This window comes from Pelophylax lessonae (assembly GCF_965119305.1).
Source record: "Pelophylax lessonae genome assembly, chromosome: 2".
Classification (NCBI taxonomy): domain Eukaryota; kingdom Metazoa; phylum Chordata; class Amphibia; order Anura; family Ranidae; genus Pelophylax; species Pelophylax lessonae.
The window spans coordinates 240,408,112-240,436,084 of record NC_138769.1 but is presented as its reverse complement, the minus strand read 5'-3'; the positions used below and the strand labels follow the sequence as shown (position 1 = coordinate 240,436,084).

The 27,973-nt window shown below is 41.4% G+C and overlaps 1 protein-coding gene across 1 annotated transcript in view; it reads left to right on the top strand.

Moving 5' to 3' along the window:
• The window catches only part of LOC309548485 (putative helicase MOV-10), a gene marked incomplete at its 3' end in the record, with an annotated part of 164,208 nt that extends 136,437 nt beyond the window's left edge, over positions 1-27,771 (top strand). The window contains exons 14-22 of the mRNA XM_082248431.1: positions 4,023-4,124; positions 4,282-4,384; positions 7,178-7,295; positions 8,069-8,260; positions 8,710-8,775; positions 9,914-10,039; positions 13,059-13,147; positions 16,253-16,380; positions 27,707-27,771. Of these exons, the coding sequence (XP_082104557.1) occupies positions 4,023-4,124; positions 4,282-4,384; positions 7,178-7,295; positions 8,069-8,260; positions 8,710-8,775; positions 9,914-10,039; positions 13,059-13,147; positions 16,253-16,380; positions 27,707-27,771 (989 nt within the window). The remainder of the gene's footprint in view (positions 1-4,022; positions 4,125-4,281; positions 4,385-7,177; positions 7,296-8,068; positions 8,261-8,709; positions 8,776-9,913; positions 10,040-13,058; positions 13,148-16,252; positions 16,381-27,706) is intronic.
• Between the last annotated feature and the right edge of the window lie 202 nt (positions 27,772-27,973).

Here is a 27,973-nt window from a genome sequence, read left to right as displayed (position 1 = left end):
TGAAAGTTGCAGTTACGCTATTATAACCTAGAAATACTTGCCTAATAGTCTCTGCTTGAAGGCTGTGTGATGTACAGCAGCAGCTTGTGTGTGTGTGTATATATAATCTGTCCACATCGCGGATCGGGTGGACAGATTATTGGGTGGGGCTGGGGAAGACCCAGCTGTCATGGTACACGTGGGTACCAATGACCTAGGCAGAGGAAGATGGAGAGTCCTAAACGATTTCAGGGACTTAGGCGCTAAGTTGAGGAGAAGGACCTCCAAGGTAGTATTTTCCGAAATACTACCTGTACCTCAAGCCACACCAGAGAGGCAGCGGGAGATTAGGGAAGTTAACAAGTGGCTGAGGAGCTGGTGTAGTAAGGAGGGTTTCGGGTTCCTGGAGAACTGGGCCGACTTCTCAGTCGGCCACCGGCTCTTTGGTAGGAACGGATTGCACCTAAATGGGGAGGGTGCAGCCGTACTGGGTGAGAGGATGGCCACAAAGTTAGAGGGGCTTTTAAACTAGGGAATGGGCGGGAGGGTACAGATGTTTAATTAGCCAGTGGAAAGCAAGTTTCAGAGGGCAGAAATGGGGGCATTAGCGGTAGAGTGTTCGGAGCTCCTATACCCAGCGTGGGTATGGGGAAAAATCAAGAGAGCAGCCTAAAAACATCAAACGAGGATATATGTAACCGATCAAAATGAAGAGGTTTGTATACCAATGCCAGAAGCCTGGCCAACAAGATGGGAGAGCTGGAGCTGCTGATGTTTGAGGAGGACTTAGATTTTGTGGGGATAACTGAGACTTGGTTTGACAGCTCTCATGACTGGATGGCGACCATTCAGGGGTATTCCCTTTATCGCAGAGATAGAGAGGGTAAAAAAGGGGGAGGGGTATGTCTATATATTAAGAACAGTATACAGGTAAATATGAGGGATGATATTAATAATGGAGCTATGGACGAGGCAGAATCCCTATGGGTGGAGCTTCAAAGGGAAGGCACGGTGGGTAAGGTAATATTGGGCGTATGCTATAGGCCCCCCAAAATGGTAAAATGGGGAGGCGGACCTCATTTTACAGATAGGATTGGCAGCAAGGATGGGAAATGTCATTATAATGGGGGACTTTAATTATCCAGATATAGACTGGGCAGAAGGAACCACACACTCAGCCAAGGCTAGGCAGTTCCTAAATGTTTTGCAGGACAATTTCATGGGTCAGATGGTGAATGCACCGACGAGAAAAAATGCGGTACTTGACCTACTGATTACCAACAATACAGACCTGCTCATGGATATAGAAATACGGGACAACTTAGGAAACAGTGACCAGACCATAGGTCAATAAGTTTCAGTATTAATTATTTATAGGAAGCAGAGGGGTAATATAAGGACACTGAATTTCAAAAGAGCCAATTTCCCAAAACTGCGCTCGCTGCTAGAAAATATCAATTGGGATAGAACCCTGGGAACAAAGAACACAGAGGAAAATGGGAGTGCTTCAAGAGCATACTTAACAAGGGGATTGACCAGTGCATTCCAAAGGGAAATAAATTTAAAAGAGCAAAATTAAACCCTGGGTGGCTAAACTCCAACATAAAAATGCATATTAGTGCTAAAGAAAAGGCCTTCAAAAAATACAAGACTGAGGGGTCATTGGCAGCATTTAAGCATTACAAAGAGTGTAATAAGAAATGTAAAGACGAAATCAGGGCGGCTAAAATAGAACACAAGAGACAAATAGCGGAGGAGAGTAAAAAGAACCCCAAGAAGTTCTTTAAGTATATAAACAGTAAGAAAGCGAGGCCAGAACACATTGGCCCCATAAAAGATGACAAAGGAAATATGGCCACTGAGGACAAAAAAGGCGGAAGTGTTAAATAATTTCTTCTCTTCAGTCTTCACAAAAGAATCGGAGGGCTACACGAACCTAGCTTGTAAGGCCAAACTAAACACACCTCAGGAAATACCGCCATGGCTAACAGAAGATAGACTTAAAACTAAACTAGAGAAACTTAACATAAATAAATCACCGGGACCGGATGGCTTGCACCCGAGGGTTCTTAAAGAGCTCAGCCAGGTGATTGCCAGACCATTATTCTTGATCTTTAAGGATAGTTTAGACGGGTATGGTGCCAGCTGATTGGAAAAAAGCCAACGTGGTACCAATATTTAAAAAGGGGCCGAGGTGTATCCCGGGGAACTATAGGCCGGTCAGCCTAACATCTGTAGTCTGCAAGATTTTGGAGGGGATGTTAAGGGACCACATACAAGACTTTAGTAATAAACTGTATTATTAGTAGCAATCAGCATGGATTTATGAAAAATCGTTCTTGCCAAACCAATCTATTAACCTTCTACGATGAAGTGAGCTGCCACCTAGATAAAGGAAAGCCTGTGGATGTGGTGTATCTGGACTTTGCAAAGGCCTTTGACACCGTTCCCCACAAACGCTTACTGTACAAACTAAGAAAGGTAGGTATGGACCATAAGGTGAGTACCTGGATAGAGAACTGGCTCCAGGGGAGAGTTCAGAGGGTGGTGATTAATGGGGAGTACTCGGATTGGGCGGGTGTGGAAAGTGGGGTCCCCCAGGGTTCTGTCCTGGGACCAATCCTGTTTAATTTATTCATAAATTATCTAGAGGAGGGGCTATCTAGTGCAATCTCAGTATTTGCAGATGATACTAAACTAAGCATGCCATTATCTTCTAAGCAGGATGTGGAAACCTTACAAGCGGACCTGAACAAAATAACGGGGTGGGCAACTACATGGCAGATGAGGTTTAATGTTGAAAAATGTAAGGTAATGCACTTGGGGGCCAAAAACCAGAAAGCAAGCTACTCACTAGGGGGGGAGCCTCTGGGTGAGTCTAGGATGGAAAAAGACTTGGGGGTACTGGTAGACAACAGGCTTGGCAGTGGCATGCAATGCCAAGCCACTGCAAGTAGCCAACAGAATACTGGGATGTATAAAAAAGGGGATTCACTACAGAAATAAAGAGATTATTCTCCCACTCTACAAGACTCTGGTCCGGCCACATCTGGAGTATGCTGTCCAGTTCTGGGCACCGGTCCTCAGGAAGGATGTGCTGGAACTGGAAAGAGTCCAGAGAAGGGCAACAAAAATAATTAGGGGAATGGAGGACATCAGCTATGAGGAAAGACTACAAGCACTGAACCTATTCTCTCTGGAGAAGAGACGACTGAGGGGGGGATATGATATCAATGTTCAAATACTGTACTGGCGACCCTAGCATAAGGAACAAACTATTCAGAGAAAGGAGATACAATAAGACGTGGCCACTCACTAAAACTAGAGGAAAGGCGGTTTAACCTTAAAATGCGTAAGGGGTTCTTCACTGTAAGAGCAGTAAGGATGTGGAATTCTCTTCCACAAGCAGTCGTATCAGCAGGGAGCATTGATAGTCTCAAAAAAACTGTTAGATGGGCACCTTAGAGACCACAACATACAGGGGTATACAATGTACGGTTAACAGCAAACACACACATCATAGGTTGGACTGGTGTCTTTTTTTCAACCTCACTAACTATGTAACTATATATATATATATATATATATATATATATATATATATATATATATATATATATATATATATATATATATATATATATATATATATATATATATATATATATATATATGTGTATATATGTATATGTGTGTGTGTGTGTATACATTTTTTTTTTTTTTTTTTTTTAGCACATAAGAATAAAAACTGCTCTATTTGTGGGGGGGGGCAGTGTTGCACAACCATGAAATTGTCAGTAAAAATAATGCAATGCAGTATCGCAAAGAGTAGTGATAGTTTCTGAATGGCACAAGAAACTCTGAAGTTAAATGGCAAGAGATGCAACCGGTAAAATCCTCAACAGATATGGGAAAGGCGTGGCATAGAAAGCTTTTTTGCTTTGTCAGTAAATAAAATGCCTCTTAAAATCCATCAGATATCCAGAAAAGTTGTTAGTGATATCTAGAATATTATTTTAATTTTATTTTCTTTTACACTGTAGGTATTTTGGATGTAGCGATGGGAGGACAGCTGGTACTTGCTGGAGATCCTAAACAGCTTGGTCCAGTATTGAGGTCCCCAATTGCAATTGAACATGGCTTGGGTTAGTAAAGTTTTAAATATATACAATAATAAAATAATGGAGCAATGGATAAGCATTATTAATTTTACTATTATTTTGCTTGTCTGCATTGTTGTCTCTGTTCCGTTTTATTTTTGCTACAGTTACATTACAGCTTTTGATTTTGTTATCATTGCAGGTATGTCTTTGCTTGAAAGACTAATGAACCATAATCCTTTGTATGGAAAAGATACTGGGGCTTATAACCCTGAGTTTGTTACCAAGCTTCTATTGAACTACAGGTTTGTCTGTTTTGTACAATAAAGATGCTATTCAGTTAGCAGAACCTGTTTTATGAGCCTGCAATATCATTTTACCAGCAACAATGTTTCATGAATGCTTGTCATGATTACTGATAAAGTGTTTTAGTGTAGTCATAAATACAAAACCTGAATGGGTTTTTAAGAATTTTCAAGATCTAGCAAAATGCCAAATTGCACTGTGTAGCTAAGGTTGCAACTTTTTTGGGAGAAAATATTGGTCTTAAGATGTATTTTTGTATTACTATTTTGGTATACACTTTAAAGTAGTGTTGCAAAAAATCCTACTATCTATACTGAAGTGCAGTCATACTTTTTTTACTTTCTGAACAAATTTCATTTTAATGATAAATGTAAATGCCAATCCTTTTTCATTAAGAGCTCATTCATGCCACGGCAGCTCGTTGAGGTGCTTTACACACTATCATGCATTACATTTTGGCAACCCATCCATTTCAACCACAGCCACTGAAAATGACAATACTTTTAGTAACACAGCATACCTCAAAGTGCACTGTAGTGTGTTACTATATATTGTATTTCACTGCAATGCAGGCGTGATTGTAGAGGTGTTGGGTTGCCATCTATTATTAATGCTATTCAAAAATGAATGGCACCACAATGCACCAACACGCATAAGGTGCCTTATCACTATGTGCTGGTGTTAACCAACCTTAAAAAGGCATGCAGCTATCGTAGGCAATGAGGTGTTTTTTTTTTTTTTTTTTTAGCTGGGCCATATGAGATTAGGGGCCCAGGACAAGACCATTCATGGGTAACCCCCCTTCCCCAGTAGTATCACTCCACTTTAAACAGGTATGCCTAGAGTTGGTCATATGGGTTTCTTTAAATTAAGTTAGTATATTGGAAAAACATTTACATATTGGGCGGCACAGTGGTGTAGTGGTTAGCACTTTCACCTAGCAGCAAGAGGGTCACTGGTTCGAATCCCAACCACGACACTACCTGCCTGGAGTTTGCATGTTCTCCCTGTGCCTGCGTGGGTTTCCTCCGTGTACTCCGGTTTCCTCCCACACTCCAGACATGCTGGAAGGTTAATTGGATCCTGTATAAAAAAAATAAAAAAAAAATTGGCCCTACTTTGTATGTATGTGAGTTAGGGACCTTTAGATTGTAAGCTCCTTGAGGGCAGGGACTGATGTGAATGTACAATGTATATGTAAAGCGCTGCGTAAAATGACAGCGCTATACAAGTACCTGAAATAAAGATAAATCGCTTGTCCCACAACGTATAAGCTCAGTTGTATAACTTAAAGAAATCAAGCATGGATAAGATGACATCCCTGGAATGTGTACAACAAATTAGCAGTGCCTATATTTCGAACCTGCCATTTTCACTTTTAAATTGTTGTACAAATAAAATAAACATTTTGTATATCTAAACTGGTAAAGACCACAAGCAGACACCAAGATACATAGAAGATTAGCAATAGAGAAAGAATTGTCAATAGACGCCTTCCTTGGGGGTGGGGGGGGGGGTGCAAATGTCGCCTTCCTGGAGGGTGCGAATGTAGCCTTCCTTGGGGGGGGGGGGGGGGGGGGAGCCAATGTAGTTTATAGTCCACTGGGCATCCTATTGGTGCGGCTTGTAGTAACAGACATATTTATACATGCAAATAAGAGTGTCTGGGAAAGGACCCAGGGGAAGTCCTTTCCTAGACTCACACTTTTTTTTTTTTTTTTTCCAAACACCGATTGCATAGCTTTATCTTCCTGGGAGCCTCTTGCTTTATATATGGGAATTGCACAGTAGGCAGAATGATGATGGGCAGCAACAGGCCAAAGTTAGCTTGCTGCTGGCAAAAAGCGCATGACATGTGCCCCATTGAATTGGGGCCTAGCACAGCTACCTTGCTTATCTTGTGTCCCTACATGTTAGAAACAGAAGTAAAATGCATACTTCAAAGAGATCATTTGACCATTCTGTGAACAAGTAAATTACAAACCTGAGGTCTCTTAAATAGTCCTCAATAATAATTGTCCTTTTAGAACATATTAAAGCAACCTGAAGCCTTTGCTTATGGGTGTTTAGAGAATAGTCCTGGACATTTTGTTCGTTGTAACTTCTTAAACCTGCAGCTTTAAAACATCCCCCCCCCCCACCCCACCCCATTTTCATACACAACTAAACAAATTGTGGTGCTTGCACGTAACTTACCGTAGTTTATTTTCAAATGGATCTACCTGCATACATGGGGAAACCACTTTTATCCTAGGTCCAGGCTAGACAAGGAAAAGAAATGGCAGTCATTCTACACTTGAAAGACTAATGCAGGGGCTAGAATAATCACACAAGGGCAGGTTAAAGAGTGTAGGCTGTTGTGTCATTGACTTGGACAGTATTGAATTCAGACAGCCAGTCGACTAGCAATTACGGACGGTATGTAATGGTAGCCTGCTATATAGTGTTCTTTATGCAGATTTCCTTCTAAGACGAAAAATACTATGTGTCCAGTAATTGTCATCCTTTGTCACCTGTAATGCATTTTTAGTCATGTTTCTTAAACACTGTAAAATGTGTAAATTAGCATTTGCCATGTATTGCTTGAGCTATAATGTTGATGTAATATCTCCAGCAGCATTAAACTGATCCCAATGGGAATATATGCAGTGATTTCCCTTCCTCTGTGAATTTTGTTTCATTAAGATTCTTATGTGCTGTCATGTAAACTGATTTTAGTTCTTTATTTCTTATGTCTATCAGTGACTTTAAAAAAAACTATTATATATTTTTGTTATATTTTCTTCAATTAGATCTCATCCTGATATCTTAACTATTCCGAACGAACTGTTCTATGACAACGAGCTACAGTCCAAAGCAGACAAAATGGTTACTGAGGCATACTGCAACTGGGAAAAGCTGCCAAAGAAGGTAAAAATATCTGGAAAAACATGGCTCCCAAATTTATGGCACTCAAAATTCTAAAGAAAACTTTGATTCAGTGTCGTTGTTTTCTGCACACTGCTAATCTGCACACTGCTGGTCATTCCCATTTATTAAATCGATCTTTGGGTGTGATTCCTAAATTGCATGAAGAATATTTAATTATTTTATGTTACCACAAACTATAATCTCATTTCATAAATATTAGTTTGTCGAACAACTGTGTTACTGTGACTTTTTAAGGAAGAATTAGAACCTATGTCAGTTGTTGTTACCTGTGAGTCTGTAGGGGAGGTTTCCTTCCACAGCCACCACAGCAAATCTAGAATTGCCATACAAATCAATTGGGCTTCAGGGCAATCAAAATATTTATGGATGATTGGAATTATTATGGTGAAACTGAGGCTGCCCCAAAATTTTGCTACAGTAATTTCTCAACTTTGCTAAATAAGATGTCAAGATAAGATATGCTTGGGGAAAACCTATTAATTTTTAACATTTTAGAGTTTTTTGTTTTTTTTTGTTTCTTGGTATATTTTACAGTGGGTTAGTTATTTCATTTATTGTTTTATTTGTTTTTTTTCATATGCTGTCACCTTTTTTATATCAAATTTTTTTCTTCCCTAATCTTTTAGCAGTGTAGTGCTCTTTGGAAACCATTTCAATAAGAAAGCAGCATTGCATTTTCACCAAGACAGACTTTATAAGTATCAGTTTGTTTTTTTATCCTAAATAAGCCCTTTTATTTTGCATGTTTAAAGGGATTTCCGATCATTTTCCATGGTGTACTGGGGAAAGATGAACGAGAAGGAAATAGTCCATCCTTTTTCAATGTGGCTGAGATTGAGGTACTCATGTATTATCTCAAAGCTCTGCTAGATACACAGATGAAGAAAGGAATAGCAAAAATCTCAACCAAAGAAATTGGTATAATTTCTCCTTATAGGAAACAGGTACAGTCAATGAGTTTTACATTTTCTTATTTAACAGTAATATTTGTTGTCCATTAATGTTGACCTTTTATTGGCTTCCTTTGATGTTAAGTCATTTCTTGAGGTATATGAAGATAAAATGAACAGGTTAAAGCAAGCATTTGGTGTTACAAAAGTTGTATTTAGCAAGAGTTTTCAAACATTTCATATAAGGTATAGACTGGAGTGTTTTTTTTTTTTCCTGCAAGCAAGAACCACTACTGCTGTGATTTTTGAGGTAAATGGAACCAGTCATCTCTTTACGAAACATTACATGAATGTACAATTCACTGCAGTGAACTAAAGGGCAGCCCAGTTCCTTTATTGTACTCCTAACAGTTCCATTGCCCTTAGTATTGAGTATTGTATGATCTTTCTTTGTTTTGGAGCTACCTAGAAGCATTATAGCAAAGGTCTTCTATATGTTTTAGGTGGAAAAGATTCGGAAAGCGGTAGACAAGGAACTTAAAGCTGTTCCCGACATTAAAGACCTAAAGGTAGGACAAAGAAGCATCAATATGGAACATTGCAGCCTATTTTTTTAAAAAGCATGTCCTAATATCCAGCACAGAACTAGTAATAGTCAGCCTTGGATATGTGCCCATATAAGTCACTTTGGGATTCTGTGTGAGGAGACTAATGAATTTTGCGTTTTTGCATAATTTGTGCTATGAAGTTTATTTGAAACTCAACATGAGTAAAAACTTCTGCACTGAAAAAGTGTGGAGGAATAGGTGTGGAGGAATACTTTCACACATGACACCAAGGCCAGGCTGATGCAGGAGAGGTTCCTGCTATGAGCACAGTGGTTTGATTTGGGGGAGGGTAGATCAAATTGAAATCTTTGTGCCAGAGGACCTTGTCCTGGAACTGCGGGATACCTGCATTACTTTACACTGAGTGTTGTCATGGGTAGCAGAAAACTACTGGCTGTATTTAGGCATTCTGGGGGCTCCTGGAATGAGAGAACATGACTGGAGCATAGTAGAAGTCCAGGGCAGGAACAGAAACATGACCCTTGGTGCAGACACAAAAGATGGTAGATATAGAATCGATAAAGACGGCTTTGGCGGGAATGCAATGTGGAGGTCCCAGAACTGGTTTTCCTCAAAGCTGTTAAAGCTACAGAAAGACTTGTGACAGGACAGCTCCCAGTATGTAACCCAGGGTACAGCCGCAGACAGATAAAAACGTGTGGCAGTACATTGTGGATAAAAACGTGTGCCAGTACATTGAAGGTATTTAGGAAAAATTGAGCTGTAAATCTGAGCAACAGGATACATATTAAACTGATCAGAAGCCAAATCAAGAGATCTGATAAAAGGCTCATATCCAAATATAGAAGATGGAAGGACTTAGCCCAAACACAGGATCAGACAGAGGCTGAAGTGCTAGAGTCAGTACTGGCTAACTAATTTTAATGTGCCAACACTGGCTGCTAAAGGGCGGAGCCCCTAAATATCCACAAACTGAGAAAAGATGAGACACAAGTGAAGACAGACTGATAAAACTGACCTGAAAGGGCAAGCACACCAGATTTGAGATTGTAAAGAACACACATCACACTCTAGACAAGTTCAAATATGCTAATCTAAAAAGTGACCATGAGGAAGACTTTCTGTGTTGTTACAACAGGTTGGATCTGTGGAGGAGTTTCAAGGTCAGGAACGTAAGGTGATCATCATATCCACGGTACGAAGCACTAGGGATTATGTTAAGTTTGATGAAGAATTCAGTCTTGGTTTTCTGACAAATCCTAAGGTAGGTAGTCAGTTTTTTTTTTTTTTTTCTTTCATGTGACAATAATTTAAAAATTGCACAAATAGTTCTGTAGTAGAACTTTTAGGTAATCTGTAATCTAGCCAATCATTGAGGTGTATCCCCTAAAGATCACATTAAAAGCCTAAATGCACTTGTTTTGTGTCAGTTGATAAAATGTTTGCGGAGATTAAATGGTGGATTCTAAGAATAATATTTGATTTGTGTTAGGTTGTAAAACTACTGTGAGCATAAAAGTATGCCTGAAGATATATTTATTTTTTTTGTATGGAGTATGCATTGCCTTACCCAATCACAGGAGGTTGTTTTAAGTATAAATTGTTACATTAAATTGGACTTGTTTAGTAGTGTTGAAGTTTCATTGCTTCTTCAAGCTGCCTCTTCCATTCCAATGAGTGGAAGATACCCCCAAATTGTATATCCACATAGGTAGCACAGACATCTTATTCCAGCCATTATGGAATGTACAGATGTTGCTTGTTCAAGAACAGGATGGAAAAATTGTAAAATCCCCTTTTCTAATTACAGAACCTCATTCTTGGCATCAGGAAAGTCTGCACAGGTGTTAATTCCTTGATTTTACATGGTTTAGGCTGTAAAAGGTCAAATCGCTGGTGTTGAAACCGCATATGTGAAAGACAGATAGCGTTGAAAGGCCTTCACCCCTATTCAGGGATTATTGTTAAAATGTTTTCATAAATGGCCTCTTTCACATCTAGGGAACCAGTTGTCCTATCTGCAACTCACTATCCTTAAAGGAGTGTCCCTTTTTCTTTAAGTAGAACTAAGGGCAAAACTTTTTTCATTGTAGTTATAGTAAGGGAGGGTAAAAAAAGAAACCTTTTTTTTTTTTTTTTGGCATCTTTGTCTCATTGGGGAGATTTCCTTTACCTTTCTGTCCCACAGACAAAACAGGGAGTGAAAGGAAAAACCTCCAAAGTGAGAAAATCCCTGAATGTCACCAGGGTCACATGCACTAGTGTCCCCACTGGGAAATCTCCGCTATATTCCTGTTTTGGGAAAAACCCAAAATTTTGTGATTCTCTTTTGGTAATGGTTAACAGAACAGAGAGAGAGAGCACAGGCAACAATAAAGCCTGTCGCGTTCTAAACCCTCACCATTCTGTTCAAAACAAAAGTTATGATTTAGTTCTACTTTAAGGTTAAGAAAAACTGCCTGTAGAATTTGTCCTATTATGTTGGGCCATTTAGAGAGTGTTTGGTTTTTTTTTGTTCACCTAATGTAGAGGTATTTGCATCCCTCATTACACTGCACTTTATACACTAAGGTATTTGGTTTTTTGGGCCTTGGGTCTCAGTGTATTACTGGGCTTGAAGGGCACATGGGATTCTTTTAAGTTTTTCCAACACTCAAGCTACATACAAGGTGACTAAATAACTCCTTAAGTTCTGCTTCTTCCCTCTGTTCAATGGTTCCATGCTTTTCCTTGTGGAGGTTTTTACAAAAGCCCAGCCTATATAACTCCAAACCTTCAAAGCACTTCTAAGATGTCTGCATTCTTTGTCTTTTAGATGCTGTGTTTGTTGTCACTATTTCAGCCAATGGGGAAAAGTTCTAATAGCCCCCCAATATGAGTTTGAGTGGGTGCTGGAAGTCAAAAAGCACATACTGATCGGTTTGGGTAGATTTCCTGGAGACCTCAATGTCAGTCACTAACCAACCTACTTGGTCTGGCTTGAGTTACATAGTTAGCCAGGTTGAAAATACACAAGTCCATATAGTTCTACCAATAGAAAGTTTGGTGCTCCTAACATGCCAAGGAATCTGATTTGTAAACCGAATACCCACACTCTTCTTTAGTATCAGACAAGTAACTGCATTTTGGATGGCCAGTTTAACAGTTCTGTTTTTGGACGCAAAAACTCTTCAAGAAACCTACCCGCACTGTTGTTTAAAAATGATACAATAGCCCTTTCAATAATGTAGAAACCTTTCACACTAAAATATACAAATATCAGTTTATATAATTTCAGATGAGACTGGAAATGGGTGACCATAAAACAGGGATATGTAGCAATATTAATGTAGTGATGTGATAATTTCTTTGCCCATTTTCCAAGTGTATACTCCTGTTATGCAGTTTGTTTTGCCCTTTTCCAATATGGCTGCTATGCTCTCTCTCATCCTCATTGCAGAGAGAGAGCAGTGGCTGCCTGCTGAGAGAGCACAGACTGTAATTTGCTGCAGCCTCCCCTCACTGAGACATACAGTACATTGTTCCTGTTTGAAAAATACTTTGTTGGACGGTAAACTGAATGTTATTTCATCAATACATGGACTTTTAAATGCAATGCTGTGTGGATTACATAGTAAGAAAATTAAATGTATATAATGCTGCACTCGGCAGCAATACATTTCTGTAGCGCAAGGAGGGTGGTACCCTCTACCTACCTCCAAACAAGGACTCAAATGCTAGAGTATAATTAGCTGCCCAATAATCACTAAATCACTGTGCACACTCAGCTATCACTCATAACTTTGCAGTCAACATATATGTACACAAATGTATATAAAGTCCATCAGTAATTCCATAAAAATGTGCCATTGGTGCAAGACTTCACGCTCATCAGCAGGATGAAATCAATTGTGCTATTTCAAGGGGTCACCTTCGCTTTCCACCACCACTGTGTCGGGACAGAAGAAATGGACACTCGCCAACTCTCCATGCCTACCCACTTTCATGGACTAATTAAATGGAGGCACTAGCACTTGTTAGAGATCCTGTGGCACCATCATACCCCAGTAGCCGCAGAGAGTGAAAAGAATAGCGCTATGTTAAAGGAAAAAAGAACAAATCAATTGATGAGCAAGCTAAACAGGGAAGGTTAGGCAAAGAAAAAAAAAAATGGTGGGGAATGAGAGAAGAAAAATAAACCAAGGACAGAGTTTAAAATGAGGGAGGAAAACCGTGTAAAAACCCCATTACACATAAGGCAAACTGCTTAACTATTCTTTCTTTTCTTCTACCATGTTTTACAGAGGTTTAATGTGGCTATAACTAGAGCAAAGGCCCTCTTAATTCTGGTAGGAAACCCAGTCATACTGTCTAAGGATCCTTACTGGGTACGGTAAGTAGCAAATAAAATATGTAATTGTACTTATTTTTATTTCTCAGAAAAAGAAAAAAAAACCTACTGCTTATGCATGCCGCTGTGTGGCTAGACAATGTTTACCATTCTTAAATATTTTCCAAGGATACTATAATACATAAAACATATATTACAAAACAAAAATCCTTAACGCCCACCCTCCAAAAAGAGGATCTACCTAATCCGTTTCTAGCTTCAAAACAAGGGGCTTAATTACACACATTTGTTAAACATATGGTAGCATCAAAGACACTTCAGTAACATTCAGACTGTGAATATTTAACTTGGCAAGTACCCCCACCATTCTCTACCACCTGTGTAAGTCTTTTGATTGATGTAGCAGCTTACATTTTTTTTTCTTGCACATTAACTATAGAATATTTTTTCAATATGCTTTTTCTTCATAGCCTCTTTTTTTATTTATTGCTGAAATACATATAAACTGGAAAATCTTCAAGGTCATCTAGGAATGAGCTTAGGGCCAGGCTGATGTCCAGGGGGCCCAGCTACAACTTTTGTGCTTCTACGTAAACCAGGGGCTTTCACTTCAAAAGGGAGGAGGCATTTGTAAGTAGTTGGTGTGCGATGAGGCTGTCCATGCCACTGCAGACAGGGTAGGAGGGGTGGCTTCCCTGTCTCCTGCTGCTGTCAATCAAATACTGCGAGAAGAGAACAGTACACAGGGCCAAGCCATGTTGTGTGCATGTGTGTCTATGGACATACGCAGCCTAGCTCGGGAGAGCTCCAAAAATGTGTGCCCTTGGTCTGTGAGATGTTGCATCTCAATCACTTGGTAATATAGATCAGAGACAATTATACATAGAGTAGGGATGGGCCGAACACCCCCCTTCGCACCAGAACATCTCAAACAGGTAAAAAGTTCTAGTGAACATGCAAACTCTATTAAAGTCTATGGGACACAAACATGAAAAATCAAAAGTCCTAATTGTAAACACTTGTATGCAAGCTATAAAAAAAGTGTATGGGGACCTGGGTCCTGTCCTGGAATAAATGTATCAATGCAAAATATTTTTTTAAAAACAATGGTTTTTAAAGGAGCAGTGATTTTAATGATGCTTAAAGTGAAACAATAAAAAAAGTTTCCTTTTAAATATTGCGTCTGGGGGGGTCCCTTAATGTGCCTGTAAAATGGCGCATCTGTACGATCTATGGAGCCTGCTGCACCAATACTGACATTTCCAAAGGGAAAATATGTAATTTAAACCTGCGGCTGTAGGGTATTGTTGGCTCCCAGCAATACAGATACAAAAAAACGGTGTAGGGTTCCCCCCCCCCCCCCCCAGTTCATACCAGGCCCTTCGGCCAAAATTGGCCCATTCCAAAATTAAAAAAGAATGTTGATGGGGACAAGGGCCTCAGGACTTGCAGGACTTGTCAAAAACTGTTTACTGTGGTTTTTACGTTTTTACACTTTTTTGATGAATGGGTACCTAATAACATGGGGGGGTGGGATCTGAGGGCTCTCTTGTTTAAAGGGGGCTTTCAGACTCCGATAAGCCCCACCCGCAGACCCCCACAGCCCAGAGTTGTCGGGAAGAGGCCCTTGTTCCCATCATGGGGACAAGGTGCTTTGAGGGGCACCCCAAAGCAACCTCCCCATGTTGCGGGTAAGCGGCCTGGTATGGTTCGGGAGAGGGGACCCCACGCCCATTTTCTTAATTTTGGCGTGGAGTTCCTCTTAAAGCCTATACCAGACATAAAGGGCGTGGCATAGATTTTGGGGGGGACCCCACGCCATTTTATAACCTATTATAGGGTTCCCCTTAACCACGTAAATACAGGGCACTTTCACCCCGTTCTTGCCCAGACCAATTTTCAGCTTTCAGTGCTCATTGGCATCTATGGGAAATTTTTGACCACTTGACATGGCACTGCTCAAGTACCAAAAGTGACAGGGGGACACCAAATTTGGAGCACCGAGAGGGGACCCAGGATTGCAACATATCTATATATTTTAAAAGTGGGGTATGCCTTTACACTACACTGACTGCACGAAACTGACTGACTTGCCTAATCTCTATTGTCCCACACTATACACGGCTGCCGTGTAAGCAGCAGCCTTATATAGTGTGGGGTGTGGACTTAGCTCCTGAGCCATGATTGGCCAAAGGCACTCTCATTGGCCAATCATGGCTCTGATGACAGTACATCGTGCTGTGATTTGGCTAAAGCATACAGGTCAGGTACATGCTTTGGCTAATCAAAAGCAATCAATGGACTGCAACAGCGCAGCGCATTATGGGGCACTCATCGACGGGCGACTCGAACACCAAGCCCATCTGTCATGTACAGAGAAACTGGGTTTTTAAAATCAGACATTTACAGTTAATGGTCTTCAAAACTGGATGTCGCTGACAATCCTGGATAGTTTCTATTACCTTAAGAAAATTTACAAAAAATATATTTGTTACTTTCAATATGTCTTAAAGTGACATTAAAGGTTAATTAAAAAAAATTAAAAAAGACAAACAAAACAAACGTGTCATACTTGCTTTTTTGTGCAGTGGTTTTGCACAGAGCAGCCCCAATCCTCCTTTTCGGTACCCTGCAAGCACTCGTAGCTCCTACTCTTCAGCCAGTGCCCCCAATAGTGAGCTCCATGCTCTGGGGGCACTGGTGCATGCTCACTTCTGAGCACCACTCTGAGATCCACTCTGTGTCTATAAGACACACAAAGCTGTGCCTTGGTCCTGCCCCTGCTCTCTCCTCATTGGCTGTAATTGACAGTAGCTGGAGCCAATGGCTCCCGCTGCTGTCTCAGTCAATGATGCACATTGCTGGATCGAGAGGTAGCTCAGGTAAGTATAAGGGAGGGGAGGCTGGGGGGGCACTGCACAGGGAATGCATGAAGGTAAAAAACCTGGAGCCTTTAAAACCACTTGTTCAAAACCAAGTGTTTGCTACAGCTTGCATTAGTATTTTTTCACATTGCTGAAGCTAAATGTGTTCTAAAATGTTCTATCAACCATGGATGTCGTGAATTTTTGTACATTAGACCCATGTGGAAAAAATACATATGTAGAGTTTTTTTTTTTTTTTTTTTCTTCTTCTTTCTTTTTATAGGTTTATGAAATTCTGTTCCGAGAAGGGAGGCAGCACTGGCATCCAGAATGATATCCTTGATGAAATTCATGAATTGGAGTTTGAAGAGCTTTTTAAAAACCTTACTGTCAATAATGAGCCACCAGCTGGTAAGCAAAGTGCGGTGGGAGATACAGGGCATGTCACACTAGTAAATGCAGGCACAGCAGAACTAGATGGATGAAGGGAGTAGACAGCCATCTTATGACAACATTGATATCAACTTGATTGTCATTTTTCCTTTGCTGATATACTGTTTTGGCCCACGTGGGGCAAGATAAAAGTTGCCAATGGAGCAACAAGTAAAGCTGTGTAGGGTGCTGCGCTGTTATAGCATGCATAAAGTGCTAAATCTCAGTCTGTGTAAAAAACTAAATAACACAGGGATAATGCATAAAAAACTTGGATAAAATACTGCATTGAAAAATACCATGTGTATTGAAATGATATACAAAGCCAAAATCATAAATGCGAAACAAATGAAATAATGGCACGTATAATTGAGAAAATAAGTATACTAAACCTATAAATGCAAAGAAAGCCTTTCATATGGCATCATTTACAATGTGTCCCTTCACCATGGGATAAACTCTGATAGGTATATAGTGACTCCAAAAAATCTTTAGTACAGTGAAACCTCAGTGCTCACAGGTCGATCACCTTACTGCTGTAAGGCAAGCACATTGGATAATAATCTTTCGGTGCAAATTCTTCACACTCAGCACCTATGAGGGTAAAATTGTCACCTCTGCGGTCCTCTTCCTTTTAATCTTAGAGAGAGGGAGATCTCAGAAGTTCTCAATCTCTGAAGTTCTTGATCTGCATAAAGTGGATATTGTAACACTGTAAAGTATATTTAATAAAATCAACTAAAGGATATCCTGCACTGACTAAACAGCCAATATAATGCACAGTGTGGGAATCAAAATAAAATAGGCATTAAACCTAATAATATAATCACATAAAAGGAACTGAGTGTGTTGAAAAAACTAGTGTATTAAAGTCCCCTTGGGGCCTAAATCTATGATGGTAAAATAGATGTAGTAATTGTGGATATGATTGCATAGAAGAATAATCACATGAACCTAAAATATAACCTATAATTACATAAAACTTACTCCTTCCAGGATGGCCGACCTACTTGTAGGCCGTCCTGGAAGGATTCAGAGAAAGACCGTTACCAGTACACTAACGGTAGGTTTTTACCGTTCAATTTTGGCATTAATGTAATTTCCCAAAGAAAATTTTGAAATGCTTTCAAAACATTCATCCATTCATTGACTGTACAAAGAATGTTTGTACGAATATTCATATGAACGTTTGTTCAAAAACCGAATAGTGTATAGCCAGCTTAACCACTTCCATACAGAGCAGTTAGACCCCCTTCCTTCCCAGACCAATTTTCAGCTTTCAGCACTCTCACACTTTGTGTGAAAAAAATGATAAAAAATTTTGTTTGGTTACAGTGTAGCATGACTGTGCAATTGTCATTCAAATAGAGCTGTCTTTTGGTGGTATTTGATCACAACTGGGTTTTTTTTTTCTTCGTGATATAAGCAAAAAAAGAGCAAAAATTTTGAAAAACACTTTTTTTTAGTTTCTATTATACAATTTTGCAAAAAAATAATTTTTCTTCATACATTTGGGCCAAAATTTATACTGCTACATATCTCTGGTAAAATTAACCCAAATTAGTGTATATTATTTAGTCTGTGTGAAAGTTATTGAGTCTAGAAGCTATGGTACCAATTACTGAAAATTGATCACACCAGATGTACTGATGGCCTATCTCCTTTCTTGAGGCCCTGAAATGTCAGGACAGTACAAATACCCCCCAAATGACCCCTTTTTGTAAAGTAGACAGTCCAAGGTATTTAGTAAGAGGCATGGTGAGTTTTTTGAAGTGATAATTTTTCCCCACAATTCTTGGGAAAATGAAGAAAAAAATGTTTTTTTCTTTTTTTTTTTTTTTTTCCCAAAACGTCAATTTATAAGCTATTTCTAACACATAGCATGTACACAGCAAAAATGACACCCCAAAATTCATTCTGCTACTCCTTCTGAGTATGGTGATACCACATGTGTGAGACTTTTACACAGCCTGGCCACAAAAAGACTCCACGTCCAAGTAGCACCATAAGGCATTTTAGGAGCATAAATACACATAAAACTTTCTTACTACCTATCACACTTTTCAAGGCCCTAGAGCACCAATACAATGGAAAAGTCCACAAAATGACCCCATTTTGGAAAGCAAACACTCCAACGTATATTCTATGAGGCATTATGGGTCCTTTTGAACATGTCATTTTTTTCCACAAGTTTTTGGAAAATGTGGGAAAAAAATAAACTTTTTTTTTTTTACACAAATTTGTCAATTTATAGGATATTCCTAACACATAGCATGTACACAGCAAAAATGACACCCCAAAATACATTCTGCCACTCCTCCGGAGTATGGCAATACCACATGTGTGAGACTTTTTCACAGTCTAGCCATATAGAGGGGCCCAACATCCAAGGAGCATCATCATGCATCCTAGCCACTTGCCTAGGCCTATTTTTGACATTTGGTGTTTACAAGCTAAAATCAGTTGTTTTGCTAGAAAACTGCTTAGAACCCCCAAACATTATATATTTTTTTTTAGCAGAGACCCTAGAGATTAAAATAAAGATTATTGCAATATTTTTTATCACACCGTATTTGCGCAGCGGTCTTCCAAACGCAATTTTTTTGGAAAAAAATCACTTTTTTTCATTAAAAAATAAGCCAGTAAAGTTAGCCCAATTTTTTTCCATCATGTGAAAGATGTTACGCCGAGTAGATAGATACCCAACATGTCATGTTTCAAAATTCCGCACGCTCACGGAATGGCGACAAACTTTGGTACTTAAAAATCCCCATAGGCGACAATTTAAAAATTTCTACAGGTTGCCATCTTTGAGTTACAGAGGAGTTCTAGGGCTCAAATTATTCCCCTTGCTCTAACGATCGCGGCGATACCTCACGTGTGGTTTGAACACCGTTTTAATATGTGGGCGGGGTTTCCGTATGCGTCGCTTTTGCGCGCGAGCTCATGGGGACAGGGCGCTTTAATTTTTTTTTTTTTTACTATTTATTTTATTTATTATTTTTTATTTTTACACCGTTTAACAAAAAAAAATGGATCATTTTTTATTTCTATTACAAGAAATGTAAACATTACTTGTAATAGAAAAAGGCACGACAGGACCTCTTTTTTGTGAGATCTGGGGTCAAAAAGTCCTCAGATCTCACAAGTACACTAAAAGATAGAAAAAAAAAAATTATTATATAAAATGAAAAAAAAAAAAGGTTGCTAGGCAACATTTTCCATAGCTCCGGTCCTCTAAGACCATAGAGTCAAGTGAGGGCAAGCTTGCCCTCACTCGACATCCTGTCTGTGAGGATCCGGGACCGGATCGTTTTCCCCGCTGCCGGCGGGTCCGGTAAGCGGGGAAAAGGACCGGACGCGGCGGGAGGGGGGGGGCGGCACCTCTTCCGCCATCCCGGAAGGGTGATCCCACGGCGAATCCGCCGCTGGGACCACCCTTATCGGAAAGCCAACCGTCCACCGTTTAAAAAAAATACCAGGGTTATGGCAGCTATCTGCTGCCATAAAACCGGTATTTAGGTTTAAACGGAGGACGTATATAAACCTTTTTGGACTTGGACATGGTGGCTGTATGAAGGGTGACAGGTACCGGGTACTTTGTTGGGCAGGTGACAGGCAGGTGACAGGTACTCTGGTACTGATGAGCAGGTGGCAGGTACTCGGGTACTCTGATGGGCAGGTGATGGGTACTGATGAGTAGTACTGATACTGATAGGTGATACTGTACTGATGGGTACTGATGATCAGTACTGATACGTGATAGGTACTGATGAGTACTGATGAGTAGTGATGGGTACTGATGAGCAGGCGGCAAGTACTCGGGTTACTTCAGGCGTCAGGTACTCTGATGAGCAGGTGAAAGGTACTCGGGTACTCTGATGGGTAGGTGACAGGTACTCGGATACTCTGATGACGGGTACTCAAAGTACCCGAGTACCCGCCGTCAGAGTACCCGAGTACCCGCCGTCAGAGTACCCGAATACCTGTCACCAGCCCGTCAAGAGTATCCGAATACCTGTCATCAGAGTACCTGATGGGCTGGTGACAGGTACTCGGGTACTTTTGATGGGCTAGTGACAGGTGCTCTTTATTGGGGGGGGCAATCAGTGTGTTTAGCGTGCACTGTAATCGGTAACTAGCTGTTACCACACTCTCTTCCTCACACAGGATCAGTGTGTGAGGAGGAGAACACGGTGACAGCTAGTTACCGTGTTCTCTGTTGACATTGGTGACCGGCTGTGATTGGACACAGCCGGTCACGTGGTAAAGAGCCAATTTCATTGGCTCTTTACCTAGATCGGGGATCGACTCTGTCCGAGGGACGAGCCTCGTCCCCGATCGCTGCTCTGCGCGCCCCCGGGGGCGCGCATTGCAGAGAGAACAAGCGGCTCGTGCTGGAGCCGCTCATGTGATCGGCTGTGATTGACACAGCCGATCACATGGTAAACAGCCAATTTCTATTGGCTGTTTACCTTGATCAGGGATGGGCTATGTCCGAGGGATGAGCCTCATCCCTGATCGCTGCGCTGTGTTTATAAAGAGAAAATATTTTTATGGTTATTTCAGGAATGGGTGTAAATGCAGAAGACACAGTTTATATTAGGCCTCCCAACATGATTTCCACTTCATATAATAGAAACAATTCTTTCCTGAACTTCTTTTCTTATTAGGATCACCTGATCTTAGTAAATTACAGCTTTTCATGGGAGTTTCTTTAACCTCTTGCTGCCCACGTAACATATGTGAGGGGGCAAAGAGGGTGAGCTTTAACACGTTCGTGGGCAGCAGAGCCTTCTATGCTGAGAGTATGCTCACTGCATGCTCCAAGAACAGTGACCAAGCTGTCAAAGATCTGTAGGTCTGTAATAATCTGGAGTTGGTGAGACCTGCTCCTAATCATGTGACAGCCAATTGCAGAAAGCCATAATGGTCACATGATCGGCTGGTCCTTCCCACCTCCAGCGTAAAGACCATATTAAATGGAAACCAAGGTTGGGTGGGAAGGGGTTAAGGAAACGCATAGTTTTTCTGTAGACTGCAATTTTTTTTATTTTTTTTACTTCTGAAAATGTTGTGCGTTTTTTTTTTTTTTTTTTGTGCTTTACTGTCGCTGACCCAGGACAAACTTGTAGCAAGTTAAATGAGAGGTAAGGCAGAAATGTTGAATCTACATACTACCTGTGGGTCAATGAAGTGTTGAAAGCATTGAATCTTTGACAGCTAGTCAAGAAACCATACCTGAAAGGAGAATTCAGTGGTGGCAACCTACATATTTACCTAATAAAGGTTTCCTTTAAATGGCAGCCTTCACAAAAGTGTTATAGTAGTATTTATGTATTGCCACCACTACTAACACCTGGCTTGGTAAGAAAAAAGAAAAAATGTTAGCTGGTGCTTTATGTACCAGGGATGCTCACTTTTCCCCCTAGTTTGCATTCTTGCATATCTTTCATTTATAACCTAATATGTATGTAGACCCTGGCAATGAACTTCTCTGATCAAACCGATAAAAACCAAACTGTCGAAGTGCAAATAAAAACCTGTTGACCATGTCATAAATTCCTGTCTTGTGCACACTTCCTGTGTTATCTCAAGGAGTCTAATTTGTCCTCTGTTTTTCTCTTGAGACGCAATGGATTGATGTCCATGCTGTAGTGATGAGAGTGGGAGGGTTTAAGTAGTTAAGTGGTGTCAGCTCAGCCCCGTTGTTTTGTTACGAAGTCTAAAAAATAAGAAAATAATATAAATGCTATTTTCTCCTTCATCCTTCCAGGACAGCCTACAAGTAAGATTGGTGCTCCACCCTACCGGAAACGCAACCCAATTTGCAGCTTATAAAAGGTCCCACCCACACCTTGTGCTTCAGTTCGGTTGTGTTTCCAACCTACACCGGAACATTTGTTTTTTTCTTACCTGAAGGCAGTGTATGTCGGATGGTACCCCCTGTAAGTCAGGTACGGACGGCCTGCTAGAAGGTTCCTCCCTGTCTGTCTCCTTCCAGAAGGACCTTACAGGTCGCCAGAAAAAGTCCAGACAGTTGGTACCTTAGGAGAGAAGGAACCTATGTCTGAAGCCTGTTGTCTCTGCAGGAGTCTCCTCTGTTGCTCTGCGGTGAAGAGGTAAAGATTTTTTTGAAAATCCCGCTTGGTAAGCACGCTTTAAGCCTCGGTTTGGGAACGGAACTTCCGGTCAGGGGAGGCGGAGCCGAGCTATCCGCAAAAGGAAGCTCAGCACAGAGGAGACGCTGGACCCGTGTGGAACCGATGGCGGACTCTCCAGCTCGCAAAGGCGAGAAGGCCTCTAAAGAGACCAAGCCTACCGCAACCCTTCCCGTGGAGGACGGAGTAGCGGTACAGGTGGCTGCAGGGAAGAGTGACTTGAAACCGGGTAAATGCTTTTGCCTTACTTCTTTGGGGCTTAAAATAGCAGTCCATGTTGAGGGGACAGCCAAGCCCTGTATTGCCTTCCTTGTTGACAGCCTTGTTGGTATGCTTGCCTCGGCAGCACATATACTAGGTTTGGGATAGAGAGTGTTTGTTATTTGTTCTCTCTCTCTTACTGTTTCAGATCTATCCACAGCCCTTGAGGCCTCTATCAGACCCCCCTCTGCCTCAACGAATGCAAGCACATCTAGAAAGTGTGGTAACTGTGGGGATAGACTATCAAGGTGTTGTACTAAGCCTTTTTGTCATACTTGTATTAATAAAGTGGAAGGGCAGGAAGCATCTGAGTTAATGAAAGATTTTCTTGAATCAGTCCAGGAAGAAATGTTGGCTCTTATTAGGTCCTTTCGGGCAGTGGTCCTCAACCCTGGCCTACAGGGCCCACTAACAGGCCAGGTTTGCAAGATAACTGAAATACATCCCAGGTGATATCATTTGCTGCTCAGTGATTGCAGTACTCTAGTCTGCATCTCCCCAAGGTAATACTTAAAATCTGGCCTGTTAGTGGGCCCTGAGGACCGGAGTTGAGGACCACTGCTTTCGGGCTACAGCAATTGCCTCTCAAAGCTCAGTATGTTTGGGACAGTCAGGAGTCCCAAGGGACGGTCTTTCCTCTCAGGAAAGTATTATGTCTAGAGTAGGACCCTCTGTCCTCCTTCCAGGGTCACAAGTTATCCCCTCGGCACAGGCAAGGGATGAAGAGGATCCAGGGGAAGGAACAAGTCAACAAAAATCCCAGTCTAATTCTACCGAAGACTCAGACAGGGAGAGTGATAGTGAAAAAAGGTTTCAGAAGGAACAGGAATCTTTTTTTTTTTTTTTTTTTTTTTTTTTTTTTTTTTTTTTTCTCTAGAGGATATGGATGGGCTCCTTAAAGCAGTACATGCTACTGAAGGGATCCCTGAACCAGCCAAAGAATCATCCATACAGGATAAAATGTACAAGGGCCTGGGAAGATCCCAGTCCGGAGCAATCCCTATTCACCAATTTGTGAAAGATATAATCTTTCAGGAATGGAAAAAACCTGGGAACACTCTATCCAGGCCTAAGACCTGGAAAAGGAGGTATCCCTTTGAGGATGAGGAACTAGGGAAGTTTACGAAGAATCCTAAACTAGATGCGCCTCTAGCCCAGGTATCTAAAAGATCTGATCTGTCTTTTAAAGATGCTGGGAATATTAGAGATGTCATTGACCGTAGGACTGAATCTTTACTAAAGAAAGCATGGGATGCTAACTCTCAACATGACCACAGCCTTAGCAACTACATGTATGGCTAGAAATGCGATTCTGGATAGGGAAGCTTACTAGACATAGCTCAGAAAGCAAAGGGTCACAGGACCTTGTAGATGCTTTGGCTGCAATTGGTAAAGCTGTAGCTTATCTAGCAGATTCAGCTGTAGTCTGTTATAGCTTCAGCTAGAACAGCAGCTCTTGTTAATTCCGCCAGGAGGTTGGTATGGGTTAAAACCTGGTAAGGAGATATCCCTTCCAAACTAAAACTTTGCATTACTTTTTGAAGGGTCTTTGCTATTTGGGTCAGGCCTGGATGAAGCTTTATCCAGATCCTCAGAAAAAGGGAAGAAATTTCCTATCAAGAGGGAAGAAAGACAAGGGAAGTATTCCTTTCAGAACTCCCAAGAGAGAAACCAAAGGCCCTTTTAGAGGGCCACCCAAAAAAAAGGGGTTTGGGAAGGGGTAAGCAAAGAGGTAATTTGCTTTCCCCCAAACCCGGGTCCAGCTCCAAGGAGCTCAAGTGACGCCAGAATCAAGGTAGGGGGCAGGTTATCCCATTTTGTTCCCCTCATCTCATCTCAACCAGCCCTTACATTCTTCAGATCATTCAGGAAGGCTACCGCCTAGAGTTTTCATCTCAGCCAGTATCAGAGATAACTTTGACTTACCCATCAAAGGAGGTACACAAAAGGGAATTCAAGAACTGGCAGAACAGGGACTGCACATTGGCAGTTCAGAGCCCTTCCTTTCGGCCTAGCAGCCAGTCAAAGGATTTTTTTTTCAAAAGTGCTGGCAGAGGCAGTGGCCCATCTTCACCTACAGGGTCTAGCCTTAATTCCATACCTGGACGATCTGCTGATTTTTGCACTCTCAGCAGATCAAGTCAGTGCAGACACTCTAAAAGTGCTAACGGTTCTACAAACATTAGGTTGGCTAATAAATGTAGAGAATTCTTCCATGAAGCCCGCTCATGTTCAGACCTATCTAGGTTATCAAATAGATTCCAGAGCTCAAAGACTTTTCCTCCTGGAGGAAAAGGTGGAAAAAGTGGTCTCCGCAGCAAAAAGTGCGTGTTCTCTTCCTCTGTGCTCAAGACAACAGATTCTGAGAGTTCTAGAAATGACAGCTTGTATCCCAGCAGTAGAGTGGGCTCAGCTCCACTCACAGGACCTTCAGTTCTTCCACCTGTCCTTTTGGAACAAAAGAAAGGAGTCCTTAGACGAGAAAGTGATTCTCCCCTCCAGGTCATAACTTCCTTGAAATGGTGGACAATTCCAGAAAATTTGAACGAAGGCAGGTCTTGGGGTCAGTGGCAGCCTGTGAGGATCACCACGGATGCAAGCACCTGGGGGTGGGGAGCTCACCTAGGGGGAGCTCATGCTCAAGGCACCTGGGATGCTCAGACAGCTCTAGCCTCGTCCAACTACAGAGAACTAAAAGCAGTAGGAGAAGCTTTAAGGGCGTTCGAAAGGGACATTTCAGGGAAAGAAGTCCAGATCTGCTCAGACAATGCTACAGCAGTAGCTTACCGGAATCATCAGGGAGGGACCAGATTCCACACCCTGTTGAGATCAACTCAGGAAATTCTGTTATGGACAGAAAGGAGAGTCATCTCCCTGTCAGCCATACACATAAAAGGGAAGGACAATTGGGAAGCAGATTTCCTCAGTCGCCATTCTATAAAACAGAGTGGGAACTGAATCCCAGAGTTTTTCAGATACTGGTGCAAAGGCTTGGCCAACCAGAAGTGGACCTGTTTGCCACTTGGCAGAACAAAAAAGTAGAAAAATTCTTCTCCTTTTCACAGCAGAAGGGCATGCTGGGCATGGATGCTCTGGTGCATTCATGGCAGTTCAAACTAGCGTATGCTTTTCCTCCTCTAAATTTGATCCCCAGAGTTCTACCGAAACTCAGTGCGTTCCCGGGCCTACGTCTCATCTTGATTGCGCCTTGGTGGCCCAAGGGAACATGGTTTGCAACCCTGAAGTCCCTATCAGTAGCAGCTCCTTGGAAACCCCCAGAGCTTCCAGATCTGTTACTACAGGGACCAATTGTTCATCACAGGCCACAATTTTTCCAGTTGACAGCCTGGTCACTGAACGCAAAAATCTAAAAAACAAAGCTTGTTCAGATAGTCATAGACCCACTCCTAAGTAGGAAACCTGTAACAAGGAAAATTTATTCAAAAGTTTGAAAAATTTTCTGTACTTGGCAGAGTCAGAAGAAGGATTCCTCTGCCTCCATCCCTACGATCCTGGAATTTTTACAGGATGGAGTAGATAAGGGTGTGGCTGTCAACACCCTTAGGGTACAGGTAGCAGAACTTTCAGTGTTTTCTAGATAAGTCTTGCTAAGGAACCTTTAGTAAAAAGATTTTTCTTAGCAAGGGATAGAGCTACCCCTATAAAAAGGGATAGAGTCCCTCCGTGGGATTTAAATAGGGTACTAGAGGCATTATCTAGTGACCCCATTGAACCTTTAGATAAGGTTCCCCTTAAAATTTTGTCTGTAAAGCTTGCCTTCCTTTGGCGGTTACGACAGCCAGGAGGGTTGGGGCTTTACAGAGCCTGTCCATTAAAGAACCTTTTTTGTTCGGTTTTCCAGACAGGGTTATTCTTAGACCAGATCCATTATATCTGCCTATAGTAGCATCTTCCTTTCCCAGGAAGCAAAAGATGGCGTTGCCCTCATTCTGTGAGAACCCTAAGAATGAAAAGGAGCAGAAATGTCATTGTTTAGATGTGAGGAGATGTCGCCTCACCTATTTAGAGAGAACCAAAGAGTTTAGAAGGTTTAGTCACTTGTTAGTTCTTCACTCTGGACCAAGAAAGGGAATGCAGGCTTCAAAGCCGTCAGTCTCCAGGTGGATCAAGCAAGCCATTACTATGTCTTTATGAGGTTTCAGGTATTCCTGCTCCAGCAAAGCTGAAGGCACATTCTGCATGGGCCCTGGCAACATCCTAGGCTGAACAAGCTGGAGCCTCCTGGGAACAGATCCGCCATGCAGCCACCTGTCCAGTCAGGATACCTTCCTGAAACACTATGGTGTGGAAGTACTGTCGCAACAAGACCTTGCCTTCGGCAGAAAGGTTTTACAGGCAGTGGTCCCGCCCTTAGGTAGGCCTGGATGGATTCCTTTAGTATCCTCACTTGTAGGCTGTCCTGGAAGGATGAAGGAGAAAACCTACCGTTAGTGGACGGGTAACGGTCTTTCTCCAAATCCTTCCAGGACAGCCGGCCTACTTTCCACCCTGATAAAAAAAAAAAAAATGGGTGACAGTTATAAAATAACTGTATCCCTTGGATTTCGGTTGGAAAGTTACTTTTCGATTACTGAAGTACATGGTGTGGGTGGGACCTTTTTTTTTTATAAGCTGCAAATTGGGTTGTTTCCGGTAGGGTGGAGCCCCAATCTCTCACTTGTAGGCCGTTCTGGAAGGATTCAAGAAAGACCGTTACTTGTACACTAACGGTGCATTTCTATTAGATCAACAAATAATTATTGTTCCTGCAGAGTCTTTACAGGGATAAAATATGGAGAAATTTGCATTTATTGCAGAGATGTGCTGCATATACATTTTTTTTTTTTTTTTTTTATATACACTTTTTAATCTTTAATTCACAGGGGAAAGAAGTGGTGAGAGTGCCGTGCAGCAGCAGGCAGAGCCAGCTTGGAGATTTGAACATTAACATTGAGCATTAAGTGTTACTCAGAACGTGCCTGCGGTGGACACCCTGACCTTTATTACTGATACATGGTTACGACCTCCTTCAACAAGATATGTAATTGGGACTACCAATCTTCTTTGATGGACTACCAATCTTCTTTGATGGACTACCAATCTTCTTTGATGGACTACCAATCTTCTTTGATGGACTACCAATCTTCTTT